Source organism: Mandrillus leucophaeus, unplaced genomic scaffold, assembly GCF_000951045.1.
Source record: "Mandrillus leucophaeus isolate KB7577 unplaced genomic scaffold, Mleu.le_1.0 Scaffold160, whole genome shotgun sequence".
Classification (NCBI taxonomy): Eukaryota; Metazoa; Chordata; class Mammalia; order Primates; family Cercopithecidae; genus Mandrillus; species Mandrillus leucophaeus.
Window position 1 is genome coordinate 3,486,104 of NW_012101588.1, and position 25,117 is coordinate 3,511,220.

The 25,117-nt window shown below is 36.5% G+C and overlaps 2 protein-coding genes across 4 annotated transcripts in view; both read left to right on the forward strand.

Moving 5' to 3' along the window:
• The window catches only part of CEP57L1 (centrosomal protein 57kDa-like 1), a 61,905-nt gene extending 46,763 nt beyond the window's left edge, over positions 1–15,142 (forward strand). For 2 of the 3 annotated variants that reach the window (XM_011975946.1, XM_011975945.1), the window contains exons 4-11: positions 1,091–1,212; positions 4,779–4,895; positions 6,182–6,259; positions 6,736–6,822; positions 10,280–10,357; positions 10,524–10,717; positions 11,828–11,972; positions 13,986–15,142. In XM_011975946.1, coding sequence (XP_011831336.1) covers positions 1,091–1,212; positions 4,779–4,895; positions 6,182–6,259; positions 6,736–6,822; positions 10,280–10,357; positions 10,524–10,717; positions 11,828–11,972; positions 13,986–14,207 — 1,043 coding nt within the window. In that variant the 3' untranslated portion in view covers positions 14,208–15,142. Of the gene's footprint in view, positions 1–1,090; positions 1,213–4,778; positions 4,896–6,181; positions 6,260–6,735; positions 6,823–10,279; positions 10,358–10,523; positions 10,718–11,827; positions 11,987–13,985 lie in introns of all 3 variants that reach the window. The other variant, XM_011975947.1, reaches the window with a different exon arrangement.
• Positions 15,143–17,068: 1,926 nt separating this feature from the next.
• Positions 17,069–25,117, forward strand: part of LOC105536577 (putative uncharacterized protein C6orf183) — a 61,408-nt gene continuing 53,359 nt past the window's right edge. The window contains exon 1 of the mRNA XM_011975977.1: positions 17,069–17,117. The gene's annotated coding sequence lies outside the window, so the exon portion shown is untranslated. The remainder of the gene's footprint in view (positions 17,118–25,117) is intronic.

Genomic DNA, 25,117 nt, shown 5'->3' on the forward strand with positions numbered 1-25,117 from the left:
TACTGTAGCCTTGTAGTATAGTTTGAAGTCAGGTAGCGTGATGCCTCCAGCTTTGTTCTTTTGACTTAGGATTGTCTTGGAGATGTGGGCTCTTTTTTGGTTCCATAAGGACTTTAAAGCAGTTTTTTCCAATTCTGTGAAGAAACTCATTGGTAGCTTGATGGGGATAGCATTGAATCTATAAATAACCTTGGGCAGTATGGCCATTTTCACGATATTGATTCTTCCTATCCATGAGTATGGTATGTTCTTCCATTTGTTTGTGTCCTCTTTTATTTCACTGAGCAGTGGTTTGTAGTTCTCCTTGAAGAGGTCCTTTACATCCCTTGTAAGTATACAAAAGAATTTTATTTAACGAGAGGAAAACAAAGTTAATTAGAAGACATAGGCAAATGGGGGAGGCTTCTGTGGAAATTAGGAAAAATGTTAGAAATTTAGAACATAAGTCTTTTACATAATTTCACTTCAAAACTTACGACCTTCTTTTTCATTTTTACACTACACTCATCCTTATAAACAAGGCTCAAGTTTTTGTTTCAACTTAGAAGTACAATGAAGAAATGGGGAGAAAAATATTTCTGAGGTAACTGGACAAAAGTAGAAGAAAGGGGTAAGGAAAGTAAAGAGCTAAAGGATTAGAAATAGGTTGCTTTCTGCTGTGGAATTAGCTGTTCTGCCAGCAGTCAAGAACAGGGGAAAATGAGAGTGGTAGATGCATATACTTGAGTTTCCTGAAAGAGAAGAAATATACTGATAGGTAAAAGCTTTCAGCCTCTGTTTTTCCAGATGATGTTATTTTCATTAACAACCAGGATATTTATCACCCCACAAGTTACTGACATCCTCCTCTTTCAGAAGTGTGCCCTCTAGATTTTTAGGAGGAGACAATATTAAACCAGTTCTATGTAATTAATGAGCTATTTACAAATGTATTTTCATAACTCTGGGAGAGTCAATACTCAGAGATAAAAGAGTCTCTGAACTTTTAGCTCTTAATTGAATTCACGTAATACATTTCTTGTGATAACCAAATCTCTGATCTATGTGATAATCAGGTAATTGACTGGTTATTATTTTGTCTTTTTCATAGATATAAGTATACAGTTAAGCTCAGCCCAGTCTCGTTGTACTCTTCTAGAGAAGCAACTAGAATATACAAAGAGAATGGTTCTCAATGTAGAGCGAGAAAAGAACATGATCCTAGAACAACAGGTGAGAGCATATTTTCTATAAGGAATGATAATATAATTTTGTATCTTTTTGAAGAATATTTTAATGTCATGGGAAAATTCAAAGGCAAAAGAGGCATAATGTTAGAATGAGGTCTAACTTATGTGTAATTGGAGTTTCAAAAGGAAAGGAAAGGGAAAATAGGGGAAAAGCAATATTTGAAGAGATAATGGCTAAGAATGTTACAAAATGTATTAAAAAGTAAAATTACTAACCTGGCCAACATGGTGAAACCCCATCTCTACTAAAAATACAAAAATTAGCCGGGCTTGGTGGCAGGCACCTGTAATCCCAGCTACTCAGGAGGCTGAGGCAGGAGAATCGCTTGAACCCGGGAGGCGGAGGTTGCAGTGAGCTGAGATCGTGCCATTGCACTTCAGCCTGGACGACAGAGCAAGACTCTCTCAAAAAAAAAAAAAAAAACAGTAAAATCTTAAAAGCATCCAGAAAAAAAAAATATTACATTCGAAGAGACGACAATTAAAGTGATAGCTGACTTCTCACCTGAAAGTACTGAACCCAGAAGACAAGGGACTGATAGAGTTAAGGTGTTTAAAGAAAATAAATACTGGTCTAGAATTCTATGCTTGGGGGAAGTATCCTTCAGAAATAAAGACATTTTAAGACTAAAAAGACTGAGATAGTTTGTTACTAGTAGGTCCACTCTAAAGAGAACACTAAAGGACATCAGACAGAAGGAAAATGACCTTTGGTGGAAGGTCAGAGATGCATGAAGAAATGAAGAGCAATGAAGATGGTAAATAATGTGGATAAATCTAAATGAATATTATATAAGGCAACAATAATTAAGATTTATATGGTTTAAATATAAAGAATTAAAATTCATCAGAACAATGGCTTATATATTAGGAAGAAGTAAAGTAGTTTAAAGTGTTCTAATATCCTTGCATTTTCTTGGCAGAAGGGTAAAAGTACCAATCACTACTGGATTTTGATGGGTCAAATACATAACAGATTTTTAAGGAACCAGGGAATTTAATTCTAACATTTATATGGAAACGCCAAGGTCCAAGAACAGCCAAACTATTCTGAAGAAGAATAAGATGAGGGTCTTTCTCTAGTTGATATTGAAACAAATTATGATCCTTTTTAATAGCTGCTCTGTGAACTAAAATATGTATTCTTAACTAACCACAGTCTGCCATAAATCTGTATTAAAATATTTCACATATAATGTAGGATCCTCTTTCAATATGCGTCCTCTTATTCACCTTTGTGCTATAGTTTTCATACATTTTATTTCTGCATATGTCATATGACCCACAATACATTATTACTTTTGCTTCAAATGGTCAATTATCCTTTCAGGAAAATTAGGAAACAAAAATATATATTTTTTACCATTTTCTGTGCTTTTTATTTTTGTGTAGATTTTGTTTTCCATTTGATATTATTTTCCTTCCATCTGAAGGAAAATATCAGAATGCTAAGAATTATCTTAGCATTTATTTATCTGGAAAAGTCTATTTCTCTGTCATTTGTGAAAGATATTTTGGCTGGATATAGAATTCTAGGTGGCATCTTTTCTTCTTTCAGCACATTGAAGATTATGTTTCTGTTGCCTTCTGGACCTCATAGTTTCTAATCAGAGTTCTCTTTATTCCTCTATGCAGAATGTGTCATCATTTCTCAGACTGCTGTTAAGATTTTCCCATTTATCACTGGTTTTCAACAATATGTTGCTAAGTGGTTTCTTAATGCTTGAACCTTTTGAGATTCTTGAATCTGTCAATATTTTTCATTAAATTAGAACATTTTCAACCATTATCCTTCAAATAATTATTCTGTCCCACCTCTCTCTCTTCTTCTCTGAGACTTCACCTAAATGTTATTAAACCACAGGTTACCAAGACTCTGTTTATTGATATTGTTTTTGGTTTTGTTTTAATTAATAGACTTTATCTTTTTTATTTTTTATTTTTGGAGTCAGAGTTTCAGTGTTGTCTCACAGGCTGGAGTGCAGTGGCGCAATCTTGGCTCACTGCAACCTCCGCCTCCCTGATTCAAATGATTCTCCTGCCTCAGCCTCCCAAGTAGCTGGGATTACAGGCACCCGCCACCACACCCAGCTGACTTTTGGTATTTTTAGTAGAGACAGGGTTTCACCATGTTGGGCAGGCTGGTCTCAAACTCCTGACCTGAGGTGATCCACCCGCCTCGGCCTCCCAAAGTGCTGGGATTACAGGCATGAGCCACTGTGCCCGGCCTAGACTTTATCTTTTACAGCCATTTTAGATTTATAGAAAATTGAATAGATAGTATAGAAAGAGTTCTTGCTCCCTCACAGTTGCCCCTGTTACTAATACCTTACATTAGTATGGTTATAAATGCCATTACAAAATAGCATATAGATGTGCGTGTGTGTGTGTGTGTGTGTGTGTGTGTGTGTATATATATATAAAAAATATATAACTTTCCCTTTCTCCATGTTATTTTTATGTTTTATTCCTCTGATAGCTGCTTTTCTTTGTTAGAGAGAGGGTAAGTTAATGAGTATGTTTGGTCACCTTGTAAATAACACTATTTAATACAGGTTTTGTTAATAATGGTTTTCTTAGGCCAGAATTGGTAGGTCACGCCTGTAATCCAGCACTTTGGGAGGCCAAGGAGGGTGGTTGACTTGAGGTCAGGAGTTCAAGAGCAACCTGAGCAACATGGTGAAACCACATCTCTACTAAAAATACAAAACCTAGTGTAGGGCATGGTGGCAGGGGCCTGTAATCCCAGCTACTTGGGAGGCTGAGGAGGGAGAATCGCTTGAACCCAGGAGACAGAGGTTGCAGTGAGCCAAGATCGCGCTGCTATACTCTGGCCTGGGCAGCAGCAAGACTCTCTCAAAAAAAGAAAAGTTTTCCGTAGTAGAATTAATTTATATTCTATATAAAGATGCATAAACAAGTTTGTTTCACTGATGCTAATATAACACATCTAATCTGCGCTTTTTTTTTTTTTTTTTTGAGACAAGGTCTCACTCTGTTGCCCAGACTGGAGTGCAGTGGCACAGTCACTGCTTACCATAACCTTGACTTCCCAGGCTCAAGCAATCTTCTCATCTCAGCAGCCCAAGCAGCTGAGACTACAGGTGTGCATGCACCACCATGTCCGGCTGATTGTTAAGTTTTTTGTAGAGGAGGAGTCCCACTACGTTGCCTAGGCTGGTCTCAAACTCCAGGGTTCAAGCAATCCTCCCACTTCAGCCTCCCAAAGTGCTTGAATTACAAATATGAGCCACCACGCCTGGCCTTTTTTGCATGTTATATTTGCTTCTTAAAAGTGTTTGATTTTCAGAAAAAAAAATTTTTTTTAATTTAAATTTAAAAAATTATGACTTTAAGATTGAAAAAAATAAATAACAAAACATGTTTGATATTATTTTTTGCTTGTAAGCACCTAAAGTATGTGCATTTATGTACATATTTCTTATGATATTTACATTGTGTTTTGAATTCTCAGAAATTGTATTATTCTTGTTCCATTGGCATTACTTGCCAAATTCAGGGTTGTTATTTTATTTTTATCCTTTCTAGGCCCAGCTTCAGAGGGAAAAAGAACAAGATCAGATTAAGCTGTATGCAAAACTTGAAAAGCTTGATGTCTTAGAAAAAGAGTGTTTTAGACTTACAACAACTCAGAAAACTGCTGAGGTAAGCTTTCTTTGAAGTGATGACAACAGGAATAAATCTTTAGTGTTAAGCATAATTGGTATTTTATGTGAATGTAGAGTAAATCTTAGATTTATAAAACTTCATTTACAGCTTTTTATAATCCAGATATGAATTCTCACCTATAGAGTGAAAAGTTAATGTGTTCTGTCACAGTATGAATGAGCTAGCTGTCTTTTGATGTGAAATTGCAATTTTGACTTCTAATATGGCGGGATATTTTTATTTGTCAGATACTTTACCTAAAGAGTATTGAAAAATTGTCTTTCACCACTCGTAGTCAACTTAAGCCTATACCAGTTCCCCTCTTCATCCTTTTTCCCTCCAAATTCTTTCCATTTTATAGGGTTTTCTTAGAGTTGTACTTCCTCTAGGAAGTCCTCCTTGACCTCTCCAACACTCAGGAAGTTCTCACTTTGAAATAGCACTGTCCTCCTATTCTGAACCACACCACAGATATAAGATATAATACTTACGTATATAAGGTTACATATATATAGTCCCTGTCAAGTTATTTCCTTGCTTTGCTGTTTTATTGTTTTGTGAATATTACTCTTTTTTTCTTTTCATACAATACAGGTTGGGTGTCCCTAATCCAAAAATCCAAAATCCGATGTACTCCAAAGTCCAAAACTTTCTGAACAGTAATATAATGTTCAGAGGAAATGTTCACTGGAGCATATAGGATTTAGAATTTTTGGATTAGGGATGCCAAACTAGTAATGAAAATATTCCAAAATCCAAAATATCTCTGGTTCCAAACACTTAAGATAAGGGATCCTCAATCTGTATAAGCTCTTAAGTAACAAGGACCACATTGTATATTTCTATTATGTATTTTCACTCTTCTCCCAAAATTACACTCTTATCATATATATGCAAATAGTAGAAACTTATTTTTTTTATGTTTTGAATGAAACATTGAGACCCAAGACTATAATTATTTGACCTTCTACACCATTAGTACCCTTAAAAGTTTCATCATAATGATTTTGTTGCTGGAAATTAATAAAGCCTATGTGTGTGTATATTCTTTGTTTTCCCTTTGTTTTCTCCTTGTGTGTAATAGAAGGTAAAGGAGCAAAGAAAGAAGTGGGAAGAAAACCAGGAAAAATCTTAACGTCTTGTGCCATTCCTTTTTCTTATTTTCTGCCTTAATTTGCCAAACTCTTAAGAATCAGGACCCCCTAGGACTCTATTTGGAAAAGAAACAAAGGATATTTGACTCTAGTTTTTATATGACAATCTTAGTTTTTACTCTTTTGCAGGACAAGATTAAACATTTAGAAGAAAAACTGAAGGAAGAAGAACATCAACGTAAGCTGTTTCAAGACAAAGCTTCTGAGGTAAATATGGCACTATATAATCTATCACAGTAAACCATATATGTTTTATTATATTTTTATTTTCATTAACTGAAACCTATGTTCTAGATTCTAATTTCTGCTTCCTAAATTGTCTTTTCATTATAATAATGAAATTCTCAGTCAGCCAGTATGATATGTGGATGTATTACCAAGAGATCTTTTAATCTTTTGAAATTCTGACAAATACACATATTCTCAGTTGAAGGAACTCCTAGGATAGATTGTTTTCAGTTTGATCTCTATATGTATATTAAATAATTTATTCTTTTATAAACAGAAAAGTATTGTAATTACCAATAGACTTAGTGACCTTCACACGTACAAAAACAGTATCTTGAATTTTCTTTTCTTCTTCAAAAAGCATTTTTATATTTATAAACTTAGACCTGATATCTCATTACAATGTTTTTGCATGTTATAAATCAATGTTATAACTTTTTAAAAAAATATTACAGCTTCAAACTGGACTTGAAATCAGTAAAATTATAATGTCTTCAGTTTCAAATCTAAAGCACTCCAAGGAAAAGAAGACATCTTCAAAGGTGTGCATATAAAACTTTTTCCCAAACTATACTTTTATTTGCTAATACTGACTTATACACCCTCTTAATGCTTATACCTACCCCTTTCCCAAAAGGATTTGAAGATATATAATAAAAGACATGCAATAATGCGTGCCAAGTAATGGATGATGGTTTGGGGTATAAGGACAGAAAATTTCATAATATTCAGATTTTAAAAAGTAGCAGCAGTCATGTACAAAATTTAGCTCTGAGTTTGCTTGACAACCAAACCAAAAAGGAACATACAATGGACAGTATCGCTATCTTTGTGAAATAACAGGAAGCACTCCAGTTTTTCTAGAAAGATTAACATTTTTCTAAACTTCTGGAGAAATATATTTTGTGATACTTTATAAAAGAGGCACTAAACAACACAGTAGATATTGAAAAAATAATAGATCCTGAAAGCAGTTTTATGTAATATATACACAATAAAAAAATAAGGGTTTTTCTTACAGACCTGTTAAGTCTGTAAAGTCATTTATATAGGGAATTTATTGTTATATGTAATTTCTATGCTTATTTCTTGTGAATTTGCCTAAAAGTAAGGATTGGAGAGTTAGTACTTCATAGACCAATATTTTGTTTAGATGAATTGATGTTTTGAATGTATTCTATTCAAGTAACCCTTCTTAATTATATATAATGGTATGAAAAAAGTTTTTAATCCCTTTTAATCTTATGATTCTGGAATTTTGGTTTTGATGGCCATTATGACTATTTATTCAGATATGAATGGAGTGAGTGTTGCTCTGTGTCATTTGCTGTGGGAGACAGGAGATGCTATTTGGGAATTCTGGCCACTGCCATATGCTTAGCTTGTGGATAAAATAATGGAGAGAACATTATACTTAACTTTGGCTACTCTTTTATTACATAAGTAAAAATTAATGTTCAATACTTGGGCTGTATTTTTCATAATTTTTTCATTTTAAAGAATTTTCAAACTATAATAACGAACAATATTTTCCCAATATGACTTATTTTGCCTGTTTCCTTTCCTAAATATTTGTTTTGTGTCTTGTTTGTACAATGAGATTCACAGCTACAAAACCAAATAGAAAAATCACTGTAAGTAATTTGCCAGTGGAACACATACTGCCCAGCATGTATGTTTTATGGCATCCTTTCTCTGATGAGTTAATGGAACTTTTTTTCAGTTTACCTATTTATTATAAAAATAGTGAAGGTACAGGAAGAAGATAAAAGAAATGAAGGAAAGAAAAGGTGACTCCTGGAAGAGAAGAGAGTATTAACAGCAGAATCATTTCATGGAAGTACTTAGTTCAAATCCCAAGTTCACAGGGTATGCAAATAATGGTGTCTCTTTTTAAAGACGGAGGGAGTGCTAAAGTTGCTGAAAGTAGGATTAGATTTCAGGAAGCCTCTATGAGAGACCTGCTTCCTATCACACTGTTTCTCCATGTCCTGGACATAGTTCATTCAACTCTTACATTTTGATGTACATAGACTGGTATCTCTAGGTGATAAAAAAAATAAGACAGGAATTTGTGAGAAACAGATAAATATATAAGTATGAAACAGTATAATAGAAGATTAATAGAGGTTTAAACAAACAAAGTGTTGTGGTGCTATGTAGACAAAGGAATATGTGAAAGGTAATGCAAGAAGCAATATTAAAGGAAGCCTTGAAGAATTAAATATTGACAGACTGAGATAAGGAAAAATATATTACAGTCTGAGGGAATTGTTGGTTTTTCCAGGGACCTATAAGTAGTAGTCCAGTATTGGGGGTGAGATGAGATCGTAGTGGAAGTTAAAGTGGAAAATACAGCTTGGGGTGAGCTAATGGCTGACCTTGAATGCGATGTTAAGAGTTTGAACTTTTATTCTATAAACAGGAACTATTGAAGGCTTCTGAGAAAAGTAGGGACATGATTAGAGTTGTAATTTTAGATGGTAACGTACAGCAGTAGGAGAGTTTTACATAGAGAGAAATCACATGTGTAGATTTTATGAGAGAATCATATGCGTAGATTCATGTCACTATCACAACAATCAAGATACAGAACTCTTCCACCACTAAAAGACTCCTTCATGCAATCCCTCTATAGCTACACATCCCCTTCCCTGAACATTGGCAACCTCTAATCTGTTCACCATCTGTATATTTTATTATTTCAATATTATTATATAAATGGAATTATACAGTATGTAACTTTTTGAGATTGGCTTTTTTCCCTTGAGGTCCATCCAAGTTGTTGTATGTATCAATACATCCTTTTTATTTCTGCGTGATATTCCGCATTACAGATGTACCACAATTTAACTGTTCATCTGTTAAAGGATATCTGGAGTCCGGCATGGTGGCTCATGCCTGTAATCCCAACAGTTTGGGAGGCCAAGGCGAGTGCATCATTTGAGGTCTGGAGTTCAAGACCAGCCTGGCCAATATGGTCTCTACTAAAAATACAAAAATTAGCCGGGCAGTAGTGGCACACACCTGTAATCCCAGCTACTTGGGAGACTAAGGCAGGATAATCACTTGAGCCTGGGAGACAGAGGTTGCGGTAAGCCAAGATTGTACCATTGCACTCCAGTATGGGTGACAGAATGAGACCCCGTCTCAAAAAAAAAAAAAGGATATTTCGATTGTTTCCAATTTTTTAGCTATTACAGATAAAGCTGCTATGAACATTTGTATACTTTTTTTTTTTTTTTTTTTTGAGACGGAGTCTTGCTCTGTCGCCCAGGCTGGAGTGCAGTGGCCGGATCTCAGCTCACTGCAAGCTCCGCCTCCCGGGTTCACGCCATTCTCCGGCCTCAGCCTCCCGAGTAGCTGGGACTACAGGCGCCTGCCACCTCGCCCGGCTAGTTTTTTGTATTTCTTAGTAGAGACGGGGTTTCACCGTGTTAGCCAGGATGGTCTCGATCTCCTGACCTCGTGATCTGCCCGTCTCGGCCTCCCAAAGTGCTGGGATTACAGGCTTGAGCCACCGCGCCCGGCCTGTATACATGTTTTTATGTGAACGTAAGTTTTCATTTTTCTAGGATAAATGCCTAAGAGAGCAATTGTTGGGTCATGTAATAAGTACATTTTTAGTTTTATAAGAAACTGCCAAACTGTCTTCCAAAATGGCTGTACCGTTTTGTATTCCCACCAACAATATGTGAGTGGTTTTATTTTCTCTGCATGCTTGCCAACATTTGGTATTGTCACTATTTTTTATTTTGGCCATTCTGATGGATGTGCAGTGATATTTCACTAATTTTAACTTTCATTTCCATAATTAATGATGTTGAATATCTTTTCATATGTTTGCCATACATATGTCTTTGTCAGTGAAATTTCTGTCCATATCTTTTTGCCCATTTTCCAGTTGCATTGTTTTCTGTTGAGTTTTGAGAGTTCTTCATATCATAAATAACTTTTAAAATAATTTCTTATTTATGTTTTTTTCTTGTCAATCTCTAGAAAACTAAATGTATAAAGAGAGGACCACCTTGGCGAATTTGTTCAAAGTTTGGAGCACTGCCTTTTGTGGCTGAAAAGGTGAGAGGGGATAAAATGAAGATAGTTGTTCAAAAAAAATCCTGTTTCATTGTAAGTGCTATTAAAATATCTTCAGTCATTTAAAATTATTCTCAGTTGTTTCTTTTCCCATAAGTCCACCAGTGCAAACTCTTCTGTGAATGCAAGTATGCAAAATCTTTTGCAGAGGAGGCAACATCGTGGCCCACATATCCTTCAGAAGCCTTTTAACGTGGCTGAGACTAGATGTCTCCCCAGGCCTTCTAGAACAACTTCCTGGTGTAAGGCTATTCCTCGTGACTCAGAAAAGTCCATTTCCATTTGTGACAATTTATCTGAACTTTTGATGGCAATGCAAGATGAGCTGGACCAAATGAGCATGTAAGTGTTTATATTATTTTTTTTTTAAGAGACAGTGTCTTGCTATGTTGCCCAGGCTAGTCTTGAACTCATGGTTTCAGGCAGTGCTCCTGCCTCAGCCTCCCAAAGTGCTGGGATTACAAGCGTGAGCCACCATGCCTGGCCAGCAATTTTTATTCTTTATCAGGAGAAGTACCATATCACTTCTTCTTAGTCTTAAGAACAATACCACTTATAAATTCTTAAAGGCCTTACTTAGCCATTTGGAAAGATTTGTTGTCACTATTTTTCATTGTATTTGTTACTATTTAAAATTTCAGTTCTTTATAACTACTACTTTTTCATTCTAAGGTATTTCTGTATTCCCAGGATCTGGACTGATAGCTACTACTGTCATTCTAACATATAGGATCTGATGACCTTAGATTAAAACTCACAAAAGCGTTTATAAGAAAAGCTCTCTTTTTGTGTTTTAGAATCTTTTAGCTGAATGAATTATTTCATTAGACAAGTAGGAATGTAATTCCTTGTTTTAGACTCTGGCTGGTCTGCATTACAAATTTTGAAGCATCTATAGTAAGGAAGATTTCCATATGGGATACATTATATTGTGCCCACTTGCTTAAATATATATTCAATAGAAATTCCAGAACTATGTGATCTGGCTGACCAGCTCTTTGACCTAAGACATCTGTAGAAGATACAGCTGTTTCTGTTAACAGCATTTCAGTAGGCTAACTCCAAATCCAGAAATTTTTCAGGCAAATACTTCCACAGCTGGAATTCTTCCAAAGATCCTATATCAATAATGAGGAAGAAAGCCCTTTAATACCTCTGTTAAAGACATCACACATTTTACTACATTGAGCTATGAGCATCAGGAATTCACATATTTTTTAAAGTTGCTTAGCAGTCTTAAGATATTTGTAAAGGTATTTAATTTCAAATCGCAGGAGCCTGGTTATAGTTACTGTAGATTTAATTAAACAACCCTAAAGAAAGAGGCTGTTTTTAAAGGTTAATATTTAAGTCTGACTAAAATTTATGATTGAACAGAAAATTGCTTAATTATGGCAAAGACATATATGCAATAAACTATAGTAGTGCTTAATATTTGCTATTGTTTCATAGGGAGCACCAAGAACTACTGAAACAAATGAAGGAAACTGAAAGCCATTCAGTCTGTGACGACATAGAATGTGAACTAGAGTGTTTAGTCAAGAAAATGGAAATTAAAGGAGAACAAATCTCCAAACTGAAGAAGCATCAAGACAGTGTAAGAAGGCTTTAGTAAGAGATTTTAATAAAAAGATAAAACATGTGGATTCAGTGTTGTATCTCTGTACGACTTTCCAAATTTGAGGTCTGTATATGGGATTTAGTGAAAAGATGGATGGTAGTCACTTAGGCCTATGACAGAATAGAGCCATCTGTCCCACTGGAATAACATGGACCTCCTACGTAACTCTCCAAGTTAAAATTTTTTAAGTAAACAAATAGGTTAAGTTATGTATTCAGAAATTGCTTTGGGGAAATTGTGAGGTAAACTAAACTTGCCTTAGCAGCCCTCCAATTACCCTTTTAGCATTCTTTTTCCTCTTCCTTCTCTCCTCTAATGCCTTAATGATACCCCTTATGTCAGCAGGTCTCTTATTCACTACCAGACATAAACCTGGCTCCCAAGCAGTGCCCCAGTCCTTAAAGCATGATTTCCCCTTTCCCAAAACAGGCTGTGTTGTGTTCCATTCCCTGGGGACCTATACTCAGCTAGCTATAGTGAGTAGGACAGGGATGGTGAGGAAAACTCTATACTTCTGTTAAGATGTAATAACTAAGAATAGCTAACAGTTTTATTATTTTAACAGAAAAATCATGGAATATAATATTTAATTCCAAGATAATGACTCTGTAGGTTGAACTTGCAGCACTATTACACTGCTGGAGCAGAAGGCAGAGGGAGCCTTTCCCAGGAACCCTCAAGTCACCTCATGTAGCCATCTGCCTATGGACAAAATCATCATTCATATAAGTTAATGATATATGAATGTCACAAATAAGGCTCCCTGCCTTTTATAGGAAAGTAATAAAAGATGCAGAATATTATTACTTTTATTCTTATTGTGGGAAAGAAAGGAAGAAAGAAAGAAATGAAATTTTTAAAACAAATATTATTTTACTGGCTTTTAAGGCTATAATAAGTAAAAATTTCTGTATGTTTTGGAGTGAAGATTATACAACTTGTACACTTTCTTGAAATTGCATAAGAGAAACTTGAAAGGAATAGAAGAATGATCATTTTTAAAACTCAGCTAGTAGATATATACTGTATTTTGAAAAACATGATATATATTCCATAATAGTTATACCAGTATAAATTTTAAGCATTTTATTATGATAAATGTAATATCTGTAATAAAAATTGATTGTTAACTAAATAGAGAACTAGGTACTCACCCAAAGTCTGGGTCAGCTCTACAAATTCAACCTATGCTCAAGTGAAACAGATTAAGTAATGGGTTAGACTTTGAAGAAATGGGTTTTGGCTAGTTGATACGTATTGTTTTTGTTTAATTCTGTCTGCCCCCACTATTACCATATACTACTCAAGGTGATAAAGTTATTCCCTTGACATTTTTTTAAACTGCCATTCAGGAGTACTTTAAATTCAGGAATATACAAAAGTATTTGTACACAAAGGTATTCCTGAATTTAAAGTACTCCTGAATGGCAGTTAAAAAAAACACACATATTTATACACACACACATATATATACACATACATACACACACGTGTATGTATGTATAATTTTCAAAACTTGATACTCATTCCTAGAACCAATTATTAGATTTGCTGTTAATGTTACCAGAAAGGTTCTTCTCTCTGCTCTCTGTTCTCTGGTTTTTACCAGTTATCTTACATACAACCTTTCCCCCCAGTCTCTGCAGTCCACGTTGACCTTATCTTACTTTGGCCTTCTTACATATACACTTTTTGTCTTATTCAAAGTTATCCTGGTTCATTGTATTCTCTAGTTATCACATATATGCTTTTTTTCACTAATAGGAGCAGTAAGCTCCTTGAAAGTAAGAACTGTTTTCTTCATTGTAATTCTACCTGACAAGCACAGTGTTAGGCATGTAATAGATGTTCAATAAATTAAAAACTTACCGAATTGAACTTTTTAATGTTCAATTTTAACTTTTTAACTTTAAACCATCAATTCAACCTATCTTGGAATATATTTTTAGTATATTTTTGACTAAAATGTTAGATTTTTTTTCTCTCCAGGTCCGTAAACTGCAGCAAAAAGTTCAAAACTCAAAGATGAGTGAAGCTTCAGGTATTCAGCAAGAAGACAGCAACCGTAAAGGATCAAAGAACATAAAAAATAGCCCCAGAAAATGTTTGACTGACACTAAACTTTTTCAGAAAAACAGCAGCTTTCATCCAATACGAGTTCATAATCTTCAAATGAAATTGAGAAGAGATGATATCATGTGGGAACAGTAACAAAATAGCAAAACTGTCACCTTAATGAACTTTGTCAATGAGACCTTGAATTGTCTAAAGTGGTTTTAATTTAATATAACTTTGTGACATTTTGAATCATGTTTCTAGCTTCTATAAGACATGAAGTTGCAGTATTTTTAAATTAATGCCTAATGACCTACTGGGTTCCAAATAATAAATTAATTGCTTTTTTGTTTTTCTTATTGATTGAAGCCTATAACCTCATCTTGCCTTAGAAACATTGTTTGCTTTGCAGATATCTTAAACTAAATTTGAGAAATTGTACTAGATTGACAATATTCAAAATTGAGTTAAATCTGAGCTACAAGTACCATTCATTCCACTTTTCATAGGTTTGTAACCTTAAAAACAAATGTTAAATGAACAGAGTTCAGAAAGATCATTTAGCTTTCCTGGTGTCTTCTTTCTGTTTTGTTTTAGAGCTGTGAAATGTTTTTCTCTTTTGGAAAAGGAAAAGCTTAACAATTAGACAGTTTTATGAAGAAGCCTTTAATCCAAGTTTTATGAGACAATAGGAACCCATAGCTACTTAATTTTTAGGAGACAGTAATTCAGTTGCAGAAGTTTTCATCTGCTATTCCCATTCTCTTTTACAAAACTAGTTTTTTTAAAAAAAAATAATGATCCATTTTATCTTACTACTTTATAACTTTTGCTGACTTCTATTCTTTGCATTGTGTGTAATGTCCATCAGTATAAATTGAGACTGAATTTCTAGGACCCACAAAAGTGGTATTTTTTTTTTACAAGAAAGTATGGAGGAAGAGGAAGCTGGACATTAAATTACCTCATCCAGCAGAAATTCAGGGTAGTATGGTATATTTTAATTTTTTATATTTTAAAATCAATAATGTCAAAAAATGTCATTGTGTATGCATGCTTTGTAATAAATTTGCACTTGATCGTTTTTCTGGGCGCCTAGGGGAGCCAGTATGACTCTCCTGAACTCTTGGTTTCTCACTCAAATCCTCTGAAGCAGCTGGGGGACTAGAGTCATGAACTGAAGTAGAAATAGAGGACAGACAGAAAAGGTGTAATGGAATGGAGGAGCTCAAATATAGGGTAGCAGTTTAAGAGATGGTGATTCCTAAGGGACAGAGTTGGAAGTACGTATTTACTGAATTCTTTGAATCCACAGCTGATGGAGTGTTCAAGCTATAGATGTGAAAGAATTTTTAGGTCAGGATCTTGGGAAGCTAAGGAGAGCAATTTTTAAAAGACAGTTTGTCTGTTTTCCTAGGTAATTCCCAAGAAGCTTGTGTAGGAAAAAGTTGGTAATTATGGATCTTTTGGGGAGGAGGAGAACTATAATTCATTCTAATGGTGAGAAGAGATACCATGTTAGAAGACCTTCCATACCTGGAAGTGGGGCGGTGACTGAAGATGGGCACGTTGATACTTGGAATTGTCCTTGAAAGCAGTTAATGGCAGAGATCAAAATTTCCTCCTGGTGTAAATAGTGCATGTGCTCTTTGCCAACTTTCACCCTCCTCATTCACATCCTTAGCTCCTCAGCCCTGGAGATGTTCCATAGGGTGTTTGATCTAAACTCAGTTGTATCACCTTACCTGTTTTTCTACTTTGCCTTTCCTCCTTGAGGATATGAGTTTTATAGTTTAAGCTTAGCTTTGTGCTAAACTTCTTAGCTTTCTGCTATCCACCAGGACCATAATGCAGACCTATAGTTCTGTGGTTTTGTTTTCTATACATTGAGGAAGGTGGCTGAATATATTTAGTTATTAATAAAGTCATTACTTGTGAAGATGTATTGCTTTAAAAATTATCATTAAAAATTTAAAAACCGGCCAGGCACAGTGGCTGACACCTGTAATCCCAGTACTCTGGGAGGCCGAGGCAGGCGGATCACAAGGTCAGGAGATCGAGACCATCTGGGCCAACATGTGAAACCCCGTCTCTACTAAAATACAAAAATTAGCCGGGTGTGGTGGCACATGCCTGTAATCCCAGCTACTTGGGAGGCTGAGGCAGGGGAATCGCTTGAACCCGGGAGGTGGAGGTTGCAGTGAGCTGAGATCGCACAACTGTACTTCAGCCTGGTGACAGAGCAAGACTCCATCTCAAAAACAAAAACAAACAAACAAACAAAAACATTTTAGGAACATGGAATATTTCAATTGACAATTTTCTTAAAAATTAGTCCAGTGTAGTAGGAAAAAACCACGACTTCAGAGCTGGGAAACTTGGTTTCAAATTCTGGGACTCCAACATTTAATAGCTTGGACAAGTCAAATAACTTTCTGGAGCCTCAGTTTCTCATCTGTAAAGTGAGGATTATACTATTATATCTCTCACAGGACTATACTAATTTGTTGTGAGGAGTTAATGAAATAACATGGGAAAGCACTCAGCAGAAGAGTTGGCACTTATTAAAAACTCAATAAATATTTTTTGAATCTGAGTGGCCAAAAAAAAATGTAGAATACATGTTTGCATGGGTTGAAGCCTAAAAGCAAACACCTAAATATATTGTTGGTAAATGTGGGAATAGTCTCACTTATTTTGGTTTTTGTCTCTTCCTGTGTGCCTGAAGGGAAATGGCTTTGGCATCTTTCCTAGCACAGGTTTCTAATGGGAGGGGGTAAAGAACACAGTCCTATCATGGTGCTGAAATATATAACCACACACAGCAAATTGGTTTGGAGTATGGTGTGGTTGTTGAGGTGAAATTTATTATTGAGAGGCAATGAAGAATGGTGTCTTGTTGCTTCATCACAGCTACTGAGCTCACAGACTGCCTGCTTGCCAGAGCCTTTGACTCCTCCGGGTGGAGCAAAAGATTTCTTTCTTGGGTGGAGCAGTCTGTCTATGGTCAGTGTACAAGAGTTGCTATAGCAACCTCACAGCTGTGCTCTGTCTAGCAGAAACTCGGTATGATTTCACAGATTTTGTTCACTTAAGTAAAAAACAGAGTTGTTTGGTTTTTATGTAATTAGAAATTGAAATAATGGAATTGGAATTTTCTAGCCAAGGCAGGTCTCAATTTTGATGAAACTGAAGCCAGAAAGTTCTAGTGTTTGAAGCAGCAGGTATTGTGACTATATTCTGATACTGGAAATGGGAGTTGGAATCCTGAATAAGCTGTACTTGGGTAGATCATTGGCAACCCAGCTATTTCTATTAGGTTGTAGATAAAGACAGGAGGGTCAGAGGGAAATGTTCAGTTTTCAACAATGTAAGATTAAAGTGGGAGATACTTAGTACATAGTAAGCTAACTGGCTGGGATAATGTAGACAATGTAGTTTTTTTGGTGGCTTTCTTTATTCGTTTTTCTTTTTCTTTTTTTTTTTCTATACCTGCAGGTAGATGTGAGAGCTGTCTTACTTTAAAAGTATAATTTTAACTATAAATGTATACTCTTTTTTTCTTTCTTTCTTTCTTTTTTTTTTTGGTGGGGATGGAGTCTCGCTGTGTCGCCCAGGCTGGAGTGTAGTGGCACGATCTCAGCTCACTGCAACCTCCGCCTCCCAGGTTCAAGCGATTCTCCTGCCTCAGCCTCCCGAGTAGCTGGGATTACAGGCACCTGCCACTACACCCAGCTAATTTTTGTATTTTTAGTAGAGACGGGGTTTCACCGTGTTAGCCAGGATGGTCTCGATCTCCTGACCTCAGGTGATCTCCCCGCCTCAGCCTCCCAAAGTGCTGGGATTACACGCGTGAGCCACCGCACCCGGCCTAAATATGTATTCTTAATCCATGATAAGACATCAAAAATTAAATTAAAATTTTACTTGTAATGTGAGAAATCAATCTAAGGGGGGAAGAGGCCGGTTGGTTATGCACAATGGAAAGCGTGTGTATTGTGGACAGAAATGCAACAGCTGCCATTATTGGTGTAGAGTAAATAGTGAAACTCCTAATGGGGTTTCCTGGAACTCTATTCAGCTGTAACTAAAGCTTTACCTACTGAGAACATTTAATTGTAGGTGATGTTTAGATAAGTAGAAGCCGACTCTCAGACATATGACAAGACAACCCTCACTAAGGCATAATAGCAACTGTGAGATTTTTAAAAAACTCTTTAGTGCTATTGCACCTTTTAATTAAATGAGATGAGGATAAATAAAAGTAATATTGACTGTCACTCATCTGAAAATAAATTTAGTTATTGGTAATTAAATAAACCTTATCAATGCCTCAGCCTTTTTCTTCATATTCCATCTACTTGTTTTCATGTAACTTTCTCTTTCAATTCGTTTTTTGTTTTTTTTTCATGTAAGGAGAATTAGACATAGAAAAATTATAAATTTAAGACTTAAAATAATGTCTGGGCCAGAGTTTGTTGTTACTTTTGCTGTAGATTGTTTTCTTAAGGAATTAGGTGAATTTTTTTTTTTCCTGGTAGGTTTATTGGGTGTGTTCTCATTATTGATAAAGATGGATCCAGTTTCCATTTGGGGCTGAGCTCTGTGGCTTGTGCCTGAAATCCCAGCACTTTGAGAGGCTGAGGCAGGCGGATCACCTGAGGTCAGGAGTTCAACACCAGCCTGGCCAACGTAGTGAAACCCTGTCTCTACTGAAAATACAAAAAACATTAGCTGGGCGTGGTGGCATGCAGTCCAGCTACTCGGGAGGCTGAGGCAGAATAATTGCTTGAACCTGGGAGGCGGAGGTTGCAGTGAGCCGAGATCGTGCCACTGCACTCCAGCATGGGCAACAGAGTGAGACTCTGCCTCAAAGCAAAAAAAAAAAAAAGGAATAGCCCAGTATTGTTTGTTTGGGGAGGGGCAGGGTGTGGTTCCACCAACAGTGGGCACCAGAATGGTGCTTGCTTTGATACTATGCTAAGAGGAAGAGGTTTGAGAGCCAAGAGTCCTTTATTTGGATATTGGTATCCAATAAATAAAACTTGTTCATCAGTACGTATTTATTGATCTCTAATTATTGATCTCAGAATACTGTACTAGCTACTATGGAATTCTGTTTTCAAGTTGCTTATAGTCTTGAGGAGAGATAAGACATATATATTTAAAAGGAAGAAAACAGTAAGTGACATGAAAGGCATAATGACTACCACAGCGGATGCTCAATAAATATTTGCCTACTAAATATTTGTTCTCGTCTACTGATAAAGTGCTTTAGAAGTTGGCCTGTTTGTAATTTCTTCATTTTCTAACTATCTTGATTTATATACCTTCACCTTTTTAAATTTTTTGCTTGGTAGCAGTATTGGTCTAGGATTTTCACTCTTTATTAAGCTTCTTGATTGAAAATACCAGTTCCTTTAGTAATTTCAAACATATGCTGGCCATAGCCAGTCTGTAATCAAATTCAAAGGCATAAGTGGAAACAGTGGGTATGAAACAATGAGGTAAGTGGAGACATGGGGGAAAATCAAGCAATAATGACTTAGACTAAAACAGAACAATAAGAATTATACAGAAAGGTTATATTCTAGAGGCCAACTATTGACTTGCACAGAATTATGCTAAGGATTGCCATTGACTTTCCTTATGAACTTAAGCCCCTCAATTTCTACATACTTCAGCCTCCTCATTGGTTGGATCCAGTCAGTGTTTTTCGTACGATATACAGTCATATCCTACTGGTGGATTGTCAAATCAATTTAGCAGGTCACTACCGTTTTTTTGTTTTGTTTTGTTTTGTTTTGTTTGAAATTGGAGTCTCGCTCCTTTGCCCAGGCTGGAGTGCAATGGTGCAATCTCATCTCACTGCAACCTCCGCCTCCCAGATTCAAGCAATTCTCCTGCCTCAGCCTCCCAAGTGGCTGGGATTACAGGCGTGCGCCACTATGCCCGGCTAATTTTTTATATTTAATTATTAGAGATGGGGTTTCACCGTGTTGCCCAGGCTGATCATGAACTCCTGAACTCAGGAAATCTGCCCACCTCGGTCTCCCAAAGTTCTGGGATTACAGGCATGAGCCACCGCGCCTGGCCAGCATTTTTTAAATGATATAAAATAGCATTGAAAATACCAGAATGTGGCCAGGTGCGATGGCTCACACCTGTAAAATCCTAACACTTTAGGAGGCCGAGGCGGGCAGATTGCCTGACCTCAGGCGTTCAAGACCACCCTGGGCAACATGGTGAAATCCCGTCTGTACTAAAAATACAAAAATTAGCCTGGCATGGTGGTATGTGCCTATAATCCCGGGTACTTGGGAGGCTGAGGCCGGAGGATTGCTTGAACCATGGAGGCGGAGGTTGCAGTGAGCTGAGACCGTGCCACTGCACTCCAGCCTGGGCGACAGCATGAGACTCCCATCAGCAAAAAAAAAAAAAAAAATCAGAGTGCATCACACAAAATTAAGGTAGCTAATGTTTTGTGAAACTTTGTGAGTACTGGATTGTCATTTTTAATGTAACCCTAAATGTTTTGGGGGGAAGAAAAAGTTGGCTCTTAATAAGTATTCAGGGAGAATGAATTTGAAGGATGTGGAGAAAAGTGGAATAGCCAATTTAAAATAGGAATACTCCCAAGTCCCCTGTTATGGGTGTGCCAATCTATTGTTTATCCCAGAAATATTGTGTATCTGTTTCATGTGTTTTACAGATAACAAGTCTCATTTTAATCAATACTGTTGCATTTCCTGGTCTATATAATTCAAGTTTCACACACTAGCCAACTTACATTAGAGAAATATTGCTTTTTTAATGTGGGCAAATAAATATATTCAATATGAATCCCTTAACAAAATGACCTTATTATTCTACCTCTGGGTAAAATCTAACCAAGCATGAGTCTTATGATTAGGAAAGAAATTTGCTCTGTGGGTGCTTCAGACAGTTTTACAACCAATAAAGATGTGAGATTTGTGGGAGAAAAACTATCTGCATGTCTCCAATCTGAAGAGAGCAAAGATCTGTCATTTGACAAACCTTATTTTTCTGAGCATCAACAGTCAGTGGCACCATAAAAATTAAAAACCTGATAATACCACCAATGTAGTACTCTTTAAAAACATGTCATCTTACTAAGCAATCAACCTGATTGAATATTTTAAAATGAGTAAGTAGATAAATATCTTACCTGAAAGATAGCTTCATTAAATAAAGTAACTCCTGAGAAGATTTCTGTGGCTTTTAATATCCTATTTAACAGATTTCTTATAACCATATCAGCAAAGCCACTCTCCAGCTCTGGACTATGATCAGAAGGTAGGAAGAAGTGTTATAGGGTAATGAGCAATAATAAGGCCACCAAATATAATCCCATTATAATGGCATTCTACCCACTTGTAAAAGTTTATTCACCACTACAAATTACTAAACCTAAACAATTAAAGAAAGAAATCTTAGTCTTTAAGAAAAGAGGATTGTAAAGTGAGCCAGACATTCCAATCATAGCTAAAATAATGTAAAATAATGTACTTTTCAACCTGACGGCTTAATATAATTAAGTAAATTTTAGGATAGGTTCTAAAAAACCTTGAGAGGCATTTTGTTGTTGTTGTTGTTGTTGTTGTTGTTAATTTGCCTTAAAGTTAAATGTACATTGACCTTTGGTATTTCTTGGAAAAACCTATTACTGAACCTAGTACAGAATGTGAATCATTTCATGCCTGAAATACAAGATTGATGTTTACAGGGCAGTTGTCCAGAATCTCGCTGAATTGGAAAGTATTTCACTCTTCATCACTGTAAGTCCTTTTAACTTTACGAATGTGTTCTTTAAAACGTAAACCATTTTGGTGCACAGGAAACCCACTCAAAATTAAATTTTAAAACGCTCTCAAGAATTCTGTGGAACATTTATGGTTTTATAACTGACAATTTCTAGCAAAAGTATATTTAATATCTTGCAAAATATTTTCAGAGATAGCTTATCCAAAATATGTAATACATATGAGAGAATAGCACTGTCGAAATGCTTGAAAACATAGAAAGCATTATTGCCTTCATTTTCCCGGAAATGAACCAAACTACCAATTTAAAGCTGGGCAATTCAGTACCAGAGTTAAAAAGAAGTTACTTTAAAGATATCTACTTTTACTTTAATCTAAAAAATAATTGATTTTTTAAAAAAACGTATTCTATTTTATGTATATAACTTCCCTTTTGATAAACTTAGAAAAATTTTTATCAGTATTACATTCTTTGATTCTCTCAAGGAATGATTTAAATGGTGGACACTTAAGCCAAAATTTCAAACAGAGTTCTTTTTTCTGTATTCTTTTACAGAATGGCTCTCAAGTCGAAAGAGGGCTGTGCCTTTGGTATTTGGGTAGGATATTTGCCTTTGATTTCTGATTCTCAGAGCGTTCCCATAAGTAATGCCACAAAGTAGAGTTTGATTCTCTCTCTTTTTTTTTTTTTCTTTTTGAGACAGAGTTTCACTCTTGTTGCCCAGGCTGGAGTGCAGTGATGCGATCTCAGTTCACTGCAACCTCTGCCTCCAGAGTTCAAGTGATTCTCCTGCCAAAGTCACCAAGTTTAGTTATTCTTTTCATGGTGGAAAACAGTTTCCTCAAATAATCATCATATCAGAGGTCATCATGTATCCTTAGATATCAGCATTGCCAAGACCAGGAATATAGTTATTAGACAGTAACTTACAGGAAAGGCTCAAGGTTTCATTTACATGGGAAATGAGAACTAGACAGCGTGGTGACTGTTTTTGTTGTTAACCTTACCTCAGTGTTTTATCTCGGGTGGTCCCCAAGACCACCATCAGGATCAGTGATTCACTGGAGGGACTCATAGAACTCACAAAAGCTGTTAAGTTATGGTTATGGTATATTATAGCAAAAGAATATAGATTAAAATCAGCAACTGAAAAAAGGCACATAGGGCAAAGTCCAGGGGACACCAGGCACAAGCTTCCAGTTGTCCTTCGCCCATGAAGTCATGTAGACAGCCCATAATTCTCTCAGCAACAATGTGTGACAACATTCTTGGAGAATTGCTAACCAGGGAAGCTCCACCAAGCCTTAGTGTCCAGATTTTTTCTTGAGGGTTGGTCACGTAGGCATAGCATGGCTGATAGCCCATGTGACTGACCTTCAGTTTTCAGCCCCTCCAAAGTTGGAGCTGATACTACATGGCCTAAGGATCTCACCATTAATCACATTGTTAGCTTAGACTATCTGGTATGGCCTAAGGCTCCCAGGTAAATTAAAACGTTCATATCAGGCAGGATAGTCCAAGGACTTAGAGGTTATCTTGAATCTGGGCACAGGACAAACATTTCTTTGGAATGTGAAAAGTTTACACAATCAAGACTTGCTGTGTTGATCCTTTACTGCAGTATTGTTTTTTGTTTTCTGACCCAACTGTGATGTGCATTGCTTACCTATCATGGCCTCTGGTTAAGGTGTCAGTCTTGCCTCCAAATTTTCTCCTAAAGCATGGATTTGACCATAAATTTGCTTAGTGATTTTCTAATTTAGTATCATTAATTTGATGACTAGTTTTACTATGTGAGTGTGATAAAAGGCTATGTTTAATATACAAAGACCTTCTTATAAGCCTAGTTAATAAAACTAGGGCCATGTGTTACCACAACATAGGAGTTAACTTTGTCTGGAGGCTTTTTCAAGCCCAAGAGGTTGTCATTACTTTATGTGTAAGATACTGCCCACATACTATACTGAAGTCAGGAACCAAGAACCAGTCAATTTACCTCAGCCAAGTTGCTTGGACTGCTTTGGTTAATAATGGGTTTGCCATATCTACTTTAATGAGATGTGTGGCATGGCCATGGTTACAAAAGTGATTTGTTAATTATTGCCTGGTAGGAAGGAGAACATGTTTTTTTTGAACCTATGCAAATAGCCACATGTCTATGAAAAGTAAAGGGATACTTTTGTGTAATATTTAACCATGTATACCATTGTTTGTGTACTTTTTTTTTTTTTTTTGAGACGGAGTCTCGCTCTGTCGCCCAGGCTGGAGTGCAGTGGCTGGATCTCAGCTCACTGTAAGCTCCGCCTCGTGGGTTCACGCCATTCTCCTGCCTCAGCCTCCCGAGTAGCTGGGACTACAGGCGCCCGCCACCTTGCCCGGCTAATTTTTTGTTTTTTTTAGTAGAGAGGGGGTTTCACCGTGTTAGCCAGGATGGTCTCGATCTCCTGACCTCGTGATCCGCCCGTCTTGGCCTCCGAAAGTGCTGGGATTACAGGCTTGAGCCACCGCGCCCGGCCTGTTTGTGTACTTTTAAATGTCATTTTCTACAGGATTATTATTTTTGCATTTTCCTGACACTGTATTACTTACAAGTTATATTAATAATTTTTATTAATATTTTTCCTGAATCCTAAAAGGTCAGTTGGAACATGAGACCATTTAAAGAATATTATTTCATTCCAGTTTATTGAAGGGTAGCCTATTGAGAGTTTGAGATAAAGAAGAAAGGAATCTTTCCTTTCCTTCCTGCCCCGCCCCCCACCCTACCCCTCGCCTTTCTTTTTTTTTTTTTTCAGGGTCTTGTTCTGTCACCCAGGCTGGAGTGGAGTGGATGCAATCAAAGCTCACTGCAGCCTCAAACTCTTGGGCTTAAGCAGTCCTCCTGCCTCTGCCTCCCAAGTAGCTGGGACTATAGGTGCATGCCACCACACCTGGCTTTTTTTGAGGAGACGGGGTCTCACTTTGCTGCCCAGACTGGTCTCAATTCTGGACTCAAGCAGTCCTTCCATCTCAGCTTCCCAAAGCTCTGGGATTACAGGCATGAGCCACTGTGCCCACCAGAATTTTTCTTATATGTCTGTTAGAAATAGAACATTAGCCACATGCTATGATTTCAATATGTCACTCGAAAGCCATTTGTTGGGGCTGACCGTGGTGGCTCACGCCTATAATCCGAGCACTTTGGAAGGCAAAGGCAGGTGGATCACTTGAGGTCAGGAGTTCGAGACCGGCCTCCAACATGGTGAAACCCCGTCTCTACTAAAAAAAAAAAAAAAAAAAAA